Here is an 18,574-nt window from a genome sequence, read left to right on the forward strand (position 1 = left end):
CATCAGGGGGTTGTGGAGCTCCCCCCTCTCATGCACAGAGCAGGGCCCATCAGGGGGTTGTGGAGCTCCCCTGTCACACACAGAGCAGGGCGGATCGGGGGTTGGGGCGCCACCTGTGTCACACTCAGGGCAGGGCCGATGGAGAGGTTATGGCTCTACCCCGTCACAGACAGAGCAGGGCTGATCAGGGGGTTGGGATGCCACCCCCTGTCACACACAGAGCCGCAGGGCGATCAGAGGGTTTGGGCGCTGCCCCCTGTCACGCTGATCCGGTGCCAGGAGGCCTTGCGGCTCTGCTGATCCTGGTGCCAGGAGGCATATTACCCTTTTACTATATAGGATAGAGGCCTGGGGGCCGGCTGGTTTGCCCTGAAGGGTGTCCTGGATCAGGGTGGGGGTCCCCACTGGGGTGCCTGGCCAGCCTGGATGAGGGGATGATGGCTGTTTGCGGCTGGTCACACACCCTTCAGGGTGGGGCTTCCCACTGGGGTGCCTGGCCAGTCTGGGTGAGGGGCTGAGGGCTGCTTTCAGGCTTATGTTTTGATTGAAGCTCCCAACCGCTCCTTTTTTTCTTTTTTTTTTTTTTCTTCTGGGCCAGCTTTAGCTCTGGCTCTAGCTCTGAGGCTTCCGCTGCTGGTTTGTTTGCCGTTCTATAATCGAAACAATGTATAACTTCAGCTCTGAGATCCCGGCCAGCTATATTTGTTAGAATGTTTCAAACTGCCAGCTCAGAGGCCGGAAAGTGAGGTGGGGAACGTTGGAGTCTGCAGTCACAGGAGCAAGCGAGCCTCATGTTCGCTTCCAGCTGCCTGGCTGCCAGCCGCCATCTTGGCTGACAGTTAATTTGCATAAGGATACGCCGATTAGCCAATGGGAAGGGTAGCGGTCGTACGCCAATTACCATGTTTCTCTTTTATTAGTGTAGATATATAAAAGGCTAATATGCTAAGTGTCCCCTTGGGAATTCAACCGGGAGACCAGGAGTTTGATCACTCACTATGATGTGTGCTGACCACCAGGGGGCAGCGTGGAATGAAGGAAGACCCCGGCTGGCAGCCAGGGAAGGGAGGCCCCGGCCAGCAGCTGGAAGGCCCCTATTGGCCCTGGTCACTGACCAGGCCTAGGGACCCTACCCATGCACGAATTTCGTCCACCGGGCCTCTAGTATATAGATTTTTTTTTTTTCAAAGAGGAAGGGAAAGGGAGGGAGGGAGGGACGGAGGGGGACATAGAAACAATGATTAGAGAGAATCATTGATTGGCTGCTTCCTAGTGGGATCGAGTCCACAACCCCGGTATTTGCCCTTGACTGGAATCAAACCTGGGACCCTTTAGTCTGCAGGTTGACACTCTATCCACTGAGCAAAACTGGTTAGGGCTCAATCTGAATTTTAATGTAATATAATTTTATTCATTATAAATCTCTTCATGGTTTGACCTATAAATTTGTCTGAAATTGGTCACTATAATGAATATGCCAGTCACAGGAAAAAGACTAAAGATTAGAGGTTACCAAAGAAATACCTAAATAAACAGTGTACGATATCTTTTGATGTGAAGAAATTTTTAAAATTTATTTTACATTTTTTATGGTGGTCAGTACATATAATTATCTTAACCATTTTTACATGTATAGTTCAGTAGTATTAAGTATATTCATATTTTTATGCAGCTATTACCACCATTCATCTCCAGAACTCTTTTCATCTTGCAAAAGTGAAACTCTGTACCCATTAAGCAATAACTTCTCTCTCTTCAGCCCCTGGCAGCTACCATTCCACTTCCTGTCTCTATGATTTTGAATACTCTAAGTACCTCATATAAGTGGAACCATAGAGTATTTGCATTTTTTTAACTGGTTTATTTGATGTCTCCAGGGTCATCCATGTTGTAGCATATGTCATAATCCTCCCTCCCCTTCTTTTTAAATAAAGAACAGTTTATTGATTTTTTTTTTTTTTTTTTTAGAGAGAGAAGGAGGGAGAGAGGGGAACAGCAATGGAGAGTGCAACACACATCATCGACATAGACATATGCCCGTGACTGGAAACCGAATTGGCAGTCTCCTGGTGCAACGGAGCCACACTGGCCAGGATATAATTTCCTCCATTTTTAAAAATATATATATATTTTACTGATTTTTTACAGAGAGGAAGGGAGAGGGATAGAGAGTTAGAAACATCAATGAGAAAGAAACATCGATCAGCTGCCTCCTGCACACCCCCTACTGGGGATGTGCCCGCAACCAAGGTACATGCCCTTGACTGGAATCGAACCTGGGAGCCTTCAGTCCGCAGGCCGATGCTCTATTCACTGAGCCAAACCAGTTAGGGCAATTTCCTCCATTTTTACAGAGATAGGTTTGGTTACCATTATTATCCAGGAGCCTTTCTTACTGTCATCTTTATATATTCTAGATTTTAGTGTATGTCATGTACATATCTCCATTCCTTATGGCTTTAAAAGACAAATCAAAATAGACTTGTCAGCAGTTATTTTGAGACTCCAACAGAATCCTTTTATAAAATGGGTTGTTAGACACAGATTTAGATATGCTACAAGTCATCTGCTACAAATCATACCATAGGGAAAATAAGATTCAAGCCAATCCATAAGTCTGTAAGAGTTTAAGTGGCTGCTCTGTCTGGTGTAGCTTACTCTCTGTCTCACTTCATCATCAATAAACTCTCTTTCACTTACAAAAAAAGAGAGTTTAAATAGTAGTTTATATTTCTTTTCCTTTGAATTGTGTTAAACACAAAACATTTTGAACTCGTATGTTGTCTCAGTTTATACTTAACTTGAAAGTGTCACATTAGCAGTTTTATTAAGGTAAATATATCATCAGTATACATACTGGTTTATTTTTTTAAACAACATTTATTTATTTATTTGCTTGTTTGTTTATTTATTTATTTTTGTTGTTGTTAATCCTCATCCGAGGATATTTTTCCATTAACGTATAGTTAAAGCGGGGGGAGAGACAGAGAGAGAGAAACATTGATGTGAGAGTCACATCGATTGGTTGCTTCCTGCACGTGCCCCATCAGGGACAGAGATCGAGCCTGCAACCGAGGTACATGCCCATTGACTGGACTCGAACCCAGGACCCTTCAGTCCACAGGCTGATGCTTTATCCACAGAGTCAAACCAGCCAGGGCTACATACTGGTTTATTTCTCTCAGTTAAGTCATCTGATGGCTTAGAATATTTTCCTGTGGTTTTTTTTGTTGGTAATATTAGGTATCACCAGAAATTTGCATCTGAGATGCTATAGATCAGTAGGTGTTTAGTGAGCATCCATGTATCTGTTGTCCCTTCTTAGCCATTGTAAATCAGTGGGTTAGATGTAGTGATGAACTGTGGAATATGAATAAATACTCAGTTTAAATATAGGTATTACTGAAGTTGTACAGTCTCTTAAATTGCACAATCTCCTTTAGAGTATAAGAATGGTTAAACTGGAGGATGAGGACTTGCCAAATAGAAAGTCAAGTTCGAACTACAGAGATTCTTGGCTCCTCAGCAATATAGTTAATATGATTGCATTAAGGTTACTGTAGCTAGACTATTCAAAGATGATCTAGTTTTTAAGACAATTTTGTGGATTACTGAAACACTTGATTGGTAAATTTGTGGGACAGAGTTATAATCCATTGTTAAACAGTTAATGAAGTTATTTTGAAGTGATTGATCTGTATATATGTGTTTGCTTTTATTTTATTTTTTAAATTTATCTTTATTGTAGAAAGCATTACAGATGTCCTGCCTTTTCCCCATTCTGTGTTTGCTTTTAATTTTGAGAATTTATCAGCAAAGTGTAACTATCTAAACTATATAGTGACTATAGCTATACAAAATGAATTAGAGTTGGACTGTAATGAATCCTAATTTTATAGAAGACAAGAAAGCACAGATCTTGATCTACTGTACCTTGTCTCATGGAAAATTAGAGCTAGATTAGCAGTCCTTGCATTTGTAGAAGTTAGATTGTATTTAATATTAAAAGTGACAATAAAGACTTTTGCCCCAGACTTCCTGAAAAAGAATATGAAGGTTTGTGTGTGTTTTTTAAATCTAACTAATTAGTTTAAGCTTCAAGGAAGGGATTGAGAATGGAGGAGAAGTGGGGAACTTAGCCATTTGTCTTTCTTGATGATTGTTAATATGCATTCTCATAATTTCTAGTTGGGAATTTTTTTCTCATTTTAGTTTCATGTGTCTGATATTTCTGGAAAATTTTCCAAACATCTATTTTAAAATATTAAATTAATCTCTCCCGTAGGACCATACTCTTGGTTCATCAAAGTATCAGGCCAGTCCCATTTTTCAACATTTAAAAAATTGTTTTCCAACCATTTTGACTTATCTTAAAATTGATGTTTATTTTCAGCCCTTACCTTATTTGATCTCATATAGCTTTTTGACATGGTTGATAACTCCTTCCTCCTTGATACACTTTTTTCATTTCCCTTCTACACGCTTGATTTTTCTCTTATCTTGTTCGTTGCTGCTGCTTCTCCTTCTTCTTTCTTTTTTCTTCTTTCTTCTTCCTCCTTCCTCCTTCCTCCCTTCTTCTCCTCCTCCTCCTCCTCCTTCTTCTCCTCCTCCTCCTCCATTTTTTGCTATTTCCCGTTGTTCTTCCTGATCTTTACTTTAATACTTGAATGTGCCAAACCTCAGTCCTTAATCCTCCTTTTCTGTCTTTACTTTTTTGGGGGTAATGTCCAGTCTTGTGACTGTAAACACTATCTAAATGCCTATGATTAGTAAACTTATGTCCCGCGACAGCTCAGACTTCTAAACTCCAGACTCATATGTTTATCCACCTATTTAATGTCACCACTTACATGTGTATCTAATAAAGATTTCAGAGTCTAGTCCAAAACTGAGTTTGTGATCTTTTCTCCCCAAACCTATTCTGCCCATAGTCTTCTCCATCTCATTTGGTTGTAACTCTATCCTTTTGGCTGCTCCAGCCAAAGTCTTTGAATATATCTTTGATTACAGGTCTACCTTCTCACTGGTGTACCCGTGCACACATTCACACACCACATCTAGTCCATGAGAAAATCCTGTTGGCTCTACTTTCAAAATATATCCATAATCTGAACATTTCTTAACACTGACTGGAATTTAGCTTTAGCCATCATCTGTGAACTGAGATCTCTAGTCTTCTGACTGATTTTTTTGCTTCCTCTTTTGTTTCCCTAAAATCTCATGCCAGCAGAGTGATGCGTGAAAAAAATGAGTCATGTGTCTCATCCCTGCTTTAGACCCTTTGGTTGTTCCATATTTCACTTAGAATCTTTATTGTCGGACTACAAGGCTCTTCGTTGCGATGGGCTCTCCATAATTTATCTCAATTCCTCTCCTACACTTCTCTGCTTTGCTTTTTTATTTTTAGCCATGCTGGCTTCCTGGCTGTTCTTTGAACATACCAGGACCACTGCATTGGTTATTTTTTCTGCTATAACATCCTACTTGACCACCCTATTTAAAATTGTAGCTGTCTCTGCCCCCACCCCTATTCTGACTTAAACAAAAAATAGCACTTATCACTTTATAGAATATTATCAGATCCACTTACTTGATACTAGAGGCCCGGTGCACGAATTTGTGCACCAGTGGGGTCCCTCGGCCTGGCCTGTGGGATCGGGCCAAAACCGGCTCTCCGACATCCCATGAGGGGTCCCGGATTGCAAAGGGACACAGGCCAGGCTGAGGGACCCCACCAGTGCATGTTCGGGGCCAGGAAGGAATGCAGGAGGTTGGCTAGCTGGGGAGGGACCATGGGAGGGCTCCAGGGCATGTCTGGCCCATTTTGCTCAGTCCCGATAGGCAGGACCCCAGCAGCAAGCTAACCTACCAGTCGGAGTGTCTGCTCCCTGGTGGTTAGTGTACATCACAGTGAGCGGTTGAGCAGTCTTAGCATATCTTTAACATTATGCTTTGATTGGTTGAAAGGCCGACCAGACGACTGGGCACTTAGCACATTAGGCTTTTATTATATAGGATGTTTGTTGTTTGTTGTCTGTCGTCCTCATTAAATGTAAGGTGTAGGAGGGAAGGAACTTTGTTTACTTTATTCACATATGTCAAGCAATAAATATTTGCTCCTGTTTGTTGTTAGAGAAAAGAAAGGGAAATCTCAAATTTCCTCACTTGTATGAATTTTTCTAGTTTTGTGGGGTTTTTTTTTTAAAGTTGCTTAATTTTTTTTCCTATTTTTGATTAACTATTTTGATTCTTCTCTTTGGATGTTCAGGTTTTCTATTTGATTATCAGTTGAATGAAGTGAGGGGATCATGGAAGTATAATTTTATGGTGGTATTGGAATAAATTCCTCCTTAGCTCCTTTGAAGTTTCTTTTAGTGCTCCCTTTCTGAGGTGCTGAAGAAGCCCACCAAAGGGCCCCCTTTCCTTTAGAAGTCCAAATCTTATATTATTCTATATTCTAGAGTATTATATAAATTTCCCTTTCCTCAAGATTAAAAGAATTATAGGTATTGTAATGATTAAATTAAAAGAACATAGGCTTATCCTTGTATGTGGAAAAAACTGACTTTTTCCTTGTTTCCTTGTAAATCTAGTTGTGAGAGTTATGCAATTATTTGTGAGTTCTTTTTTTTATTTTCTGGTAACATCTAAACGAGGCTGGAGAAGTCATGACAAATTGGAATAACTTAGCTAGAGTAAGAGGGATTTGGGAAGTTACACATAAACACATGTACATTGAGATGCAGGTATAAACATCATGAGTGGTTCCAGTCCCCAGGTTACATAATTGTTTTAAATGCTGCATCTATCCTTCCATTCAGTTAATTTACTTGGTAATTAACTGAACTAGGGATATATAATAAAATGAACCATAGTCTCTCTCAAGGCCTCTTAGTTTAGCCATCCAGACTAAATAGTTGACTTATCACATTGAGTGCTGAGTGCACTATTTGAAGTGAGCATAGGGTGCTTTGTAGAGGTGGTGGTGAGGTGCTCATACTGGGGAATAGATGGTGCCTCACTGTCACCAGTTTACTATCTTAAAATGGTTTATGGCCCTAACTGGTTTGGCTCTGTGGATAGAGTGTTGGCCTGCGGACTGAAGGGTCCCGTGTTCGATTCCGGTCAAGGGCATGTACCTTGGTTGTGGGCACATCTCCAGTAGGGGGTGTGGAGGAGACAGCTGATCGATGTTTCTCTCTCATCGATGTTTCTAACTCTCTATCCCTCTCCCTTCCTCTCTGTAAAAAATCAATAAAGTATATATTTTTTTAAAAATGGTTTATGGTGGGCCCAGCTGGCGTGGATCAGTGGTTGAGTGTTGACCTATGAACCAGGAGGTCACGGTTCGATTCCCAGTCAGGGCACATGCCCAGGTTGTGGGCTCGATCCCCAGTGTGGGGTGTGCAGGAGGCGGCCAGTCAGTGATTCTCTCTCATCATTGATGTTTCTATCTCTCACTCCCTCTCCTTTCCTCTCTGAAATCAATTAAAAAATATATATTTTTAAAAATGGTTTAAGGTGGGAACATTGTCTTTAAAACCCTGGGCCTATTTAGTACCCTCTTAAATTTGTATTCTTCTGCATCCTGTTTACACATGTTTAAAAATTGCAGGGTTTCAACAGAGATGAGATACTATCTTATATATATCTAAAAGCCTAATATGCAAAGTGTCCCCTCAGGAGTTTGACTGACTGGGGGTTTGATCGCTTGCTATGACGTGCGCTGACCACCAGGGGGCGGTGCGGAATGAAGGAAGACCCCGGCTGGCAGCTGGCAGCTGGCAGCTGCTAGGGACCCTACCTATGCACTAATTTCGTACACTGGGCCTCTAGTGTGAAATGATTTTCTTTCTTTATTTTTAAATATGTTTTTCTGATCTTAAAGAAAGAGGAAGGGAGAAGGGGATATATAGAGAGAAACTTCAGTATGAGAAAGAAACATTGACTGGTTGCACATCGTTGTGCTCACCCTGACCATAGATCAAGCCTGCAACCCAGGTATGTGACCTGACTGAACCAGTGACACCCTCAGTGCACAGAACGATGCTCAAACAACTGAGTCACATTGGCCAGGGTGTGAAATGCTTTTTATACACACACACACACACGCACACACACACACACACACACACACATATATACACACATATATACATATATATATATACATACATACACACACACACACTAGGGGCCCAGGGCACCTTGAAAGGAACTGTGGGCCGCGAGGCTGTGGTGGGCACAGGGACAGGTCTCGGCCCATCCACCACGCCCCTGCCCGGCCCCTCCTGCCACGGCCCTGGTCCCCTGTCTGTCAGCAGCCTCGATCCCGCTGCCGCCGCTGCCACTCCCATGCACTGATGGTGCCGGCCCTGCTTGCACCCGCTGACAGCATGGAGTGATTGGGGCCTGCGCCAGCAGTGGGTGTGAGCAGGGCTGGTGCTATCAGCAGGTGTGAGTGATGGCTGCTGCCCCAATCAACCCTCAGGAGCAGGGGGAGGTGGAGAAGCCCTCAGGGGTGATCGAGGCCAGCAGCCGCCACTCACACCCACTGATGGCGCTGAGCAATCGGGACCAGCGCTGGGCGCCGGCCGTGGATGTGAGTGGCGGCTCTGGTGCCTGCTGCGGGTGTGAGCAGTGCTGGTGCCAGGAGGGGCTGCGAGTGGGGCTGGCGCTGGCAGCAAGTGCGAGCACCAGGTGGGACTGCGGCACACGGGAACAAAGAATTTTTAGTAACTGCCAGAGGCTCGCCCTGATGACAGCAACTGGCGCCCTGCCTTGGCCTGGCATCCCTGCTCAACTGCTCCACCATCCCGCCGCAGCTGATGCCCACCATGTTATGCGCTCTGCTGCCTGCTGCCAATGCCTGCCATGTTCCGCACATACCCCCTTGGTGGTCAGCGCACGCCATAGTGACCGATTGTTCAGTTCATTTGTTCGGTTGTTCTGCCTTTCGGTCTATTTGCATATTAGGGTTTTATATATAGATATATAGATATATAGATATAGATATCTATATCTCTATATATCTATATATTTTTTTAAATTGATTTCAGAGAGGAAAGTAGAGGGAGAAAGAGATAGAAATATAGATGATGAGAAAGAATCATTGACTGCTGGCTGCCTCCTGAGCCTGCCGCCCGGGCATGTGCCCTTGACTGGAATTAAACCTGGGACCCTTCAGTCCGCAGGCTCACATTCTATCCACTGAGCCAAACTGGCTAGGGCTGAAATGCTTTTCTAAACAACTGCTGTACTTCCATTGAACAGTTCTGACATTCATTAGTTTGCTATGGTTTCTTCCAATTCAAGATTCTGTGATTCTGGGGTTGTTTCTCACTTCCTCTTAAGTTTTTTTTCTCTTTATTATTTTACATTACTAGACTGTATTCTCTTAATATAACAAATACTATATCTTGCATGCAGGTGCCATGCCAGTTATAAAACAGTGAAAATGTAAGGCAAAATTATTTTTATTATGTATTAATATGGATGTTGTTGTTAATGGAAGAATCTGGGAAAGTTGTAGATGTGATTTGTTTAGCAGCCCATGATAATAGGTCATGGCGAGAACCCTGAAAGGCTCAGTATGTAGTCACCTACCTGCTCTGATTTGCATATATCTTAAGCCTTAAATACCATTTCTAGTGAAAAGGGTAATGGAGAACCATTAAAGGGGGAATATGACAGGTCTCGAATTGTAATTGTTGATAATTTTGTTGGGGCCTCATCCTAGATGTCCCTACCATCTTGCTTCTTTCTCTCATTGTGAGTCTGCTGATAGTTCAGTCTTATTTGAAATACTTGGTCATCTTTACAGTATTATCAGTCACAGAAAACTTTTCTACATAGAAATCTCATTTCCCCCATGAAGTTTATAGTGCTCTCTTCTCCCTAAATGTATTGCCCATAACTGTGACAGGAATTCTTGGGAAATAGACATGCTTGAGTTTGTTGAGATTGCAAATGGAAGTGCCTTCCTCCTCAGTCTTTATTTTTCTGGGCCAAGTTGAACGCAACATTATATAGCCTGTAATTTTGCAGTTTTTTTCCTTAACTCTCCTTTTTTCCTCATTAAAGTGATATTACCCCTCTGTAGATGACTGGTGCCTTCATTCTAGCTTTACACGCTCTACTGTGAAAACTGGATGGGGCTGTTAAACAGTCATTAGTCACTGTTGATTTATTGATTCCAACATAATAGATAGGCCATCTCTTCTTCCATCATCTTCTTTCATGGCATAGTAGGAGGATGTTAACTCCCACTGTAATTATAGTGTCATTTTACCTGCTTGAATATGCTAAATAACTCCCTGGTCAAGAAATTCAGGCTGTTAGAGAAGGGCAGATGAAATGGAAGCAGCTTTCTAAAGTACTACTGATTTTGTGTGTGTGAGGGAAAAAAATCTAATTTCCTACCTGCTCAGAATAAAACATTAGACTAGTTTTCCTGTAAATAGCATCACCACAAACACATGGGTACTGAATTGTGCTCTGACTTTAAGACCTTACTGTGGCTACAATGGCTATGGCAACACTAGGTGATAGGAACGTTTCAGCTCCATTATAATCTTACTAGAGGCCCGATGCACAAAATTGGTGCAATGGGCTTGGCCCTCACAGCCCTGGCTGCCTCTGCTGGCCCTCACAGCCCTGGCCGGCCCTCGCAGCTCCTTGCAGTCCTGGGTGGCCCTCGCAGCCTCGGCTTCATCCGGAAGGACGTCTGGAAGGTCGTTCGGCTCTTCGGTCTAATTAGCATATTAGCTCTTTATTATTAAGATGGGACCACCATCGTATATATGGTCTGACGTTGATTGGAAGAAAGGTTGTTAGGCTGCATGTGACTGTATATGTTCAGTAGAAACCAACAACTAAATCAAATCTTAAGTTGATCATTTCAACTAATTTGCTTGAAAGAAGTTGAAGTTTGTGTCAAGCTAAATTATATAAAGGTTAAACAAAGAGTTTTTAACAAAGTGAAAATTGTGGAGTTTCTTTATTGAGTCAACAAACAAGTTGAATATACTGCTAAGGGAGAAATGAACAATGATAGAGATATATGTGAGGTGCTTTGGGGGCACAGAAGGGACATGTAATTGAGCCTGAGTGTATGGGGGAAGAGTTTCTAGGACAGTGATGGTGAACCTATGACACGCATGTCAGAGGTGACACACGAACTCATTTTTTTGGTTGATGTTTCTTTGTTAAATGGCATTTAAATATGTAAAATAAATACCAAAAATATAAGTCTTTGTTTTACTATGGTTGCAAATATCAAAAAATTTCTATATGTGACACGGCACCAGAGTTAAGTTAGGGTTTTTCAAAATGCTGACACACCAAGCTCAAAAGGTTCGCCATCACTGTTCTAGGAGGACCCACCTCCTAGGAAGGTAATGTCTAAATTTTTTTCTTTTCCCTCTTCATTAGCTTTAAAAATTATTTTAAAATGCATAGTTATTGTAAATATTAAAAGAATCTAGAAATATGAGTAGTAAAAGGTGTAAATCCCTAATTATACACCCTGCTCTCTAATCCCCATTCTCCAAAGTTGTCATTAATAGATTGATGAATATGTTTCCAGATTTTTTCTATATGTATACCATCAAAGTTTTTCCCCACAAAATTGACCTCACACTACGTTTAATTTTGTAACTTGCTCGCCCCCCCCCCCCCCCATGTAATAGTCTGTAGTATTTTTCCATGTCAGTAGATATATATATCAATCTCATTTAAAAACTTGCTGCCTCACATAATGGTATGGCTATACTACTATTTATTTACATTATTTTCTATTGCTGGACATGTAGTCTTCCAACCTATTATAAACAATGAATATCCTTCTATCAAATTATTTTCTTTTGTGAATTAAGTTTTAAATGATGAGTAGCATATAGTAGGTGAAGAGTATGAGGATTAATGTGAAGGAGAAACATTTTCTGGATTAAGGGAACAACATGTACTTTCAAAAAACGCTGCTGAAGAAAATGACAGACTTAGGGGGGAACATTTCTGTTTTTATGAACTCTTGTTTTCCTGAACTGTGTGTTAGAGTATCTTATTTTATGGAATATACATCTATTTACTGAATAATTTATAAATATATAATTTTCTTTGTGAGATTAAAAATATTTTTCAATAAATGTAACCAATGGAGAAGTGGAATCGCAAGCTGATAAAAATGACTCTTCAGAAGTTTCACAGAGGTTAAATTGATAGTTCTGGGAATAGAGCTTATATATTAGCTATCTTTCTCATCTTTTTTTGTCTAATTGAGAATTTCTTATCTAGAGTTCAAAATAGTTTTTTGAGTTGCTAGTCTCCACTACTATTCAACTGAAACAAATTTTGTTTAATTAAAAAAGATAGTGATTAGGAAGTTGCTAGTTTATCAAGAAGGTATCTGAAAATGGTATATATGGCTTATAGTAAATGAATTGCATTTTGTTGTATATTACTCTTAATAAAATTTTATTATACTTAAAAAGTTTTAGTTGTTGCTGTTCCAAATTTCTAATTTTTGAATGTTGCCTGTAGTGTGACATAAAGTACTATAGTATTATATTTTTATCATAATCCTGACAAGTAAGAGTATTTGCTCATTTTTTAAAAATCACATTGAAAATAACAAATATTGCATGATCTCACTTATATGTGGAATCCAATGAAGAAAATAAATTGATGAACAAAACACATCCAGAAACATTGAAACATGCAACAGACTGACATATTTCAGAAGAGTTTAAACAAAGAATTTATATGCATATATACATAGTTCATGGACAAACAATAGTGGAGTAAGGCTTGGGGAGGGGATAGGAGGTAGATGGAGGAGGTCAAGAGTGGGGGGGAAGGGGGACATTTGTAATACTTTCAACAATAAAGTTTTAAAAAAATACATTGGAAATAAATGGAACATTAAACAAGGGTGGCATCCTTCTGAGTTATTTCTAAAAGTAAAAGATTTTCTTTTTGGTTGCCAAGGATGCTTTGCTGTTTGGTTACTTGTTGAATAGAAATTGGAACCTTTGTAAGGCTCAACTTCTAAAATTTCTTACTCATTTAAAAATATTTATGTGCTAAATAGTTCTAATTAGTTCTATTACTTTGAAAAGTATAAATGCTTTAAGTAAATCAGCCCAATGTGTTCTCTCATTACCTTAAATAATAATTGTATTATTTATTGTATTTCATGATTATGAAATATTTATACTTTATGTGAAGTATAATTTTTAAGTATTTATATCTATTTTTTTACTTAGAGTAATTTTAAGAGTAAAGTATACATTTAAACACATAAAGTAACTTATTTTGTATATAATTTTTTTTAGAGCTGCTTTAGAAGAAGTAGAAGGAGATGTGGCAGAATTGGAACTAAAACTTGATAAGGTAAATTTTACTTTTTTAACTTTTAAAACATTCTTATTTTCTATAAATAATAATTTGTGCCTATAATAGTAGATGATTCACATTACTTCTTTTATCTCTGTGTGGGTACATGCTATTTTTATCCAAATTTTACACATGAGGAACTTGAGGCGAGGAACAATAACTAGCTTGTTCAAAATCTAATCAAAGTGCCAGAGCAAGAATTTGAACCGTGTCTGACTTTATTTTTTTTTAAAGCTTATTGATTCTAGAGGGAGAGAGGAAGAAAGAAAGAAAGGAAGAAAAAAAAGGAAGAAAGAAAGATAGAAAAAAGAAAGAAACATTGATTTGTTGTTCCACTTATTTATGCATTCATTGGTTGATTCTTGTATGTGCTCTGACTGGGGATTGAACCTGCAACCTTGACAATGCTCTAAACAACAGCTACCCAGCCAGGGCCTCATGTCTGACTTTCAAGCTCACTACATATTCTTTATATTGTTGGAAGTTTGTTCCCTTTGTCCCCATCAAAAAGATTGTAACTATCTTTTTTGATGCTTATAAATTTGTAAGTTCCTGTTTATAAATTTGAGTGTGGCCATGTTCAAATATAAAATAAAATAAAATAAAACAAAAACTCATATTTTTAAAGAGCTATTGCCAGAATGCTTAATATATATTTAATAATTAATATTAAGTGGTCATATTCTCTGTAAAGGTAAATGTACATTGATTACTATCTTCTATATTAATTATTGATAATCTTGTGTGTTTTTTTGCTTCTACTCAAGAGACATTGTCTGCTATACAACAGGCAGAAATACGAGAATGACTAGGACATGGCTTCTGATTTTTTTTTTTTTACATTTTTATTGATTTCAGAGAGGAAGGGAGAGGGAGAAAAAAATAGAAACATCAGTGATGAGAGAGAATGATTGATTGGCTGCCTCCTGCATGCCCCCCAACTGGGCATCGAGCCTGCAACCAGGGCATTTGCCCTGACCTGGAATAGAACTGTGACCTCCTGGTTCATAGGTCAATGCTCAACCACTGAGCCATACTGGCTGGGTGTTTCTGATCTTACATAACTATTATTCAGTGAAAAATTTCTGGAAATAAATTAGATGTATATATTTAAATTACCTTTTTTTTTTTTTTTTTGAAAAATATATTTTATTGATTTTTTACAGAGAGGAAGGGAGAGAGATAGAGAGCCAGAAACATCGATGAGAGAGAAACATCGATCAGCTGCCTCCTGCACATCCCCCACTGGGGATGTGCCCGCAACCCAGGTACATGCCCCTGACCGGAATCGAACCCGGGACCCCTCAGTCTGCAGGCCGACACTCCATCCACTGAGCCAAACTGGCTTCGGCTAAATTACCTTTTTTGAAAATAGTTTCCTATTTATATAATTACTAGAGGCTGGGTGCACGAATTTGTGCATGGTTGGAGTCCCTAGACCTGGCCGGCAATCTGGGCCAATGAGGGCTGGGCAGATCAGGGCCTGCCAGCCTCGGGGAGGGACCGTGGGCCAGACTGGGCTTGACGGCCGGGGGGAGGACAGGGTGTGGGAGGTTGGCTGCAGGCCCCGCGGAGGGAACCAGCCCTCAAGACCCCTAGGAAAGGGGCCGTGTCCACTGCCACCCACCCCAGGTTCCCCATCCCAGCCTGGGGCCCGAAGGCCCTGGTGGGGTCAGGAGAGGAGGCGACTGTCGCCGGGCTGGGTGCAGAAGGAACGGCCACTGCCACCAGCCAGCCGCGGGAAGTTGTCTGTGGGAGCACACTGACCCCCAGTGGGCAGCTCCTGTGTTGAGCATCTGCCCCCTGGTGGTCAGTGTGCATCATAGTGACTGGTTGACCGGTCATTCTGGTCGTTCAGTCGTAATGGTTGCTTAGGCTTTTATATATATAGACTAGAAGCCCGACGCACGAAATTTGTGCAAGAGTAGGCCTTCCTCCCCCCGGCTGCTGGCACCAGCTTCCCTCTGGCACCTGGGACCTGGGCTTCCCTCTGGCCTCTGGCAGGCACCAGCGACCTGGGCTTCCCTCACCGCCCCAGCTTCATCTGGAAGGTCATCCAGAAGGACATCTGGAAGGTCGTCCAGTCTAATTATAATAGCATATTACGCTTTTATTATTATAGATATGGTAAATGGTATTGCTGTGTAAAGCAGTGCTTCTAAAACCTTACTGTGCTTAGATTCTTATCACCTGGGGATCTTATGTGAAAATACAGATTCTGATTTAGTAAGTCTGAGTATCTGAGATTCTTTGTTTCTAACCTAATTCCAGGTAATACCTATGCTGTTGTTCCAGGACTGCACTTTGAGTAGCAAGGATATAAAAATTAGTCTGATGATTTTTTCAAATGTTTTGAAATCTTGAAATATACATACATAGGTATATAATGTAAATAGTATAGAAACTATATAAAACAGTATTAGTTATATATGTAAAACATACAAATTTTAGAAGCACTTTGTTATACAGCATGTTTTTGGATTTTTATAATAGTCCTGTAAGGTAGGTAGGACAAGTGGTATTCCCATTTTAGAGATGATAATACCAAAGCCCATATGGCAAAGGGGACTTGCTTCATATCACAGTTAGAAGAGGCAGAATCAGGATTAGAACCCATATGTTTTTATTCTTAGTTCAGTGCTCTTGTGCACCACTGTATTTCTGGATCCATGTTGGGGGAGCACATGCCACTTGGAAATTTTCTGAGGAACACTAACAAGCTTCCAGGCAAGTGTTTTTAAGAATTAATGTTACAATTTTTAATAAGAATATTATTTTTAAATCTTTACTTTTTACTTAAAAATAAATGTCTGGGATTATTATCGTTATACTAGAGGCCTGGTGCACGAAATTTCGTGCATTGGGCAGGTCCCTCAGCCTGGCCTGTGTCCTCTTGAAGTGGGACCCCTTGCTCCTTACTGCCTGCCTGCAGTGGAAGCGGGAGAAGTTCCTGCCACCGCAGCTGTACTTGCCAGACATGAGCCCAGCTTCTGGCCGAGAGGCGCTCCCCCTGTGGGAGCGCACTGACCACCAGGGGGAAGCTCCTGCATTGAGCGTCTGCCCCCTGGTGGTCAGTACACATCATAGCGACCAGTCGTTTCACCGTTCGGTTGATTTGCATATTAGGGTTTTATTATTTAGGATAATTCCTGAGGTACTATATTCGTTTTTAAGCACTCTTTAAAACAGTTCTTAAACCTTTAAGGTAGGCAACAGAAGATACTATTTTGATTTTCTGGTAGATTTATGAGAGAATATATAAAAGGCAAGGCTTTTTTAAAGAATCACAGAGTAGTATAATAGGGCATCTATTCTCTTTGGTTAGAACTGCATGTAAATCACATGAAATTTTTTTGGGGGGGTGAGGAGAGCCTTACAATTTAAAGTATCCAAACAGTCCACTGACAGAATTTTTGTTAATGACTTTGCTTTTATGAGTAGGTTTTTTCTTTTATATCGTTTAGTTGGAGTTGGAAGACTGGTAGAATTCTAAAACCAAAAGATTCAAATCCAAAACTAGTTATTAAAGTATTGACATTTTACTCTCAAAGGGCTACTTAAAGGCACCGTGGAAACTTTGACTTTTATGACAATATCATCTTCTATCCAAAAAGAAGTTCCATAGTTATTTTTATATTTTTCTAATTTAAGATCTTAATTCCTTATAAATGTACTCTCCAAATTCTTAAGCTATTATCTATCATTTTCACTTTAGAATTATGAGGAGTTAGCATAGAGCAGAGAGCCTGAGAGGTGTTAGAATGGTTGTTATTGAAGGTGGTGGCATTGAAGGACTAGTGGAGGGGAGAGGTTGCCCAAGACTAGTTTAGTGATTTCATAACTTTGTGCAGGGCAAGTTTCACCTTTAATATTGTAAATCATGCCGGCAACAGGTTAAACTAGCTTGATGACTTAGCTTATATTTATTTTGCTTATAATGTATGCCACTCTTCCTCATGAATATTGCTTCAATGAGGGGCATTGCTTTACTGGGTCCAATTATTTGTCCGTTGTGGCAGGCATTTGGGCATTGACATCATAGAGCAGTGATGGCGAACCTCTGACATGCGTGTCAGAGGTGACACGTGAACTCCTTTTTTTGGTTGATTTTTCTTTGTTAAATGGCATTTAAATATATAAAATAAATATCAAAAATGTAAGTCTTTGTTTTACTATGGTTGCAAATATCAAAAAATTTCTATATGTGACACGGCACCAGCGTTAAGTTAGGGTTTTTCAAAATGCTGACACGCCGAGCTCAAAAGGTTCGCCATCACTGTCATAGAGCATCATAGTTGCCATCTAGACAATTTCTGTATCTGCTGCATTTTCTCACTGGCATACTTGCTCCCTGTTTGTTAAGTAGATACCCTTTAAATCACAGTTCAGTTGCCTGGCTGGTGTGCTTCAGTAGTTGAGCATCAACCAATACACCAAGAGGTGGTTGATTTGTTTGGGTTGCAGGCTTGATCCCCATTGGGGGGTCTGCAGGACATAGCCAGTTGATGTTTCTCTCTCTTCTTCTCCCTTCCTCTCTCCAGTTTAATGAATTGGAACTACTAGCTTGATAATTTTGACTAATTTGACATTTACTCTTAGGTAAAATTCTTCCCTCTTCCTAAATATATATATATATATATATATTTTTTAATCACAGCTCAATTACTACCCAACTTAGGTTCTTTTTCTAGTATTGCATTGCTACTTGCACAAAATTCCATTTAAATTATTATAATATTGTAATTTTTGTTTATTAGCAGTTACGAGACAAAGCCTTGAACAAGGCTGCCTACATTTGAATCTGGTTGTACCACTTACTAAGCTGTGTAGTCTTGGGAAAGTTCCTCAGTCTTCCTATGCTTCAGTTTCTTCATCTCCAAAATAGGGAAAATAAGAGTTTCTATCTGTCTTATAAGGTTACTAGAGGCCTGATGCACGAAATTTGTGCAAGGGGTTTGGCCCTTGCAGCCGCGGTAGCTGCCTCGGCCCTCACAGCCCCGGCTCCATTCGGAAGGTCATTTGGCTGTCCGGTCTAATTAGCATATTATGCTTTTATTATTATAGATTATGAGAATAAGATATGTTAATAAATGCTAAGTGCTTAGCACAGTTCTTGGCACATAGTAATGTTAATGATAATGGTGTTCAACAGATTATTAGCTCCTTGAAAACAGGCTGT

The 18,574-nt window shown here is 40.3% G+C and overlaps 1 protein-coding gene across 4 annotated transcripts in view; it reads left to right on the forward strand.

Annotated features, from left to right (window-relative positions):
- The window catches only part of ACAP2 (ArfGAP with coiled-coil, ankyrin repeat and PH domains 2), a 142,941-nt gene that overhangs the window by 32,379 nt on the left and 91,988 nt on the right, over positions 1-18,574 (forward strand). For all 4 annotated transcript variants that reach the window (XM_070406524.1, XM_070406525.1, XM_070406526.1 and 1 more), the window contains exon 2: positions 13,335-13,392. In XM_070406524.1, the coding sequence (XP_070262625.1) occupies positions 13,335-13,392 (58 nt within the window). The remainder of the gene's footprint in view (positions 1-13,334; positions 13,393-18,574) is intronic.

The sequence above is a fragment of the Myotis yumanensis genome, unplaced genomic scaffold, assembly GCF_028538775.1.
Source record: "Myotis yumanensis isolate MYYU_CA2020_CCGP unplaced genomic scaffold, mMyoYum1.0.hap1 SCAF_2, whole genome shotgun sequence".
Classification (NCBI taxonomy): Eukaryota; Metazoa; Chordata; class Mammalia; order Chiroptera; family Vespertilionidae; genus Myotis; species Myotis yumanensis.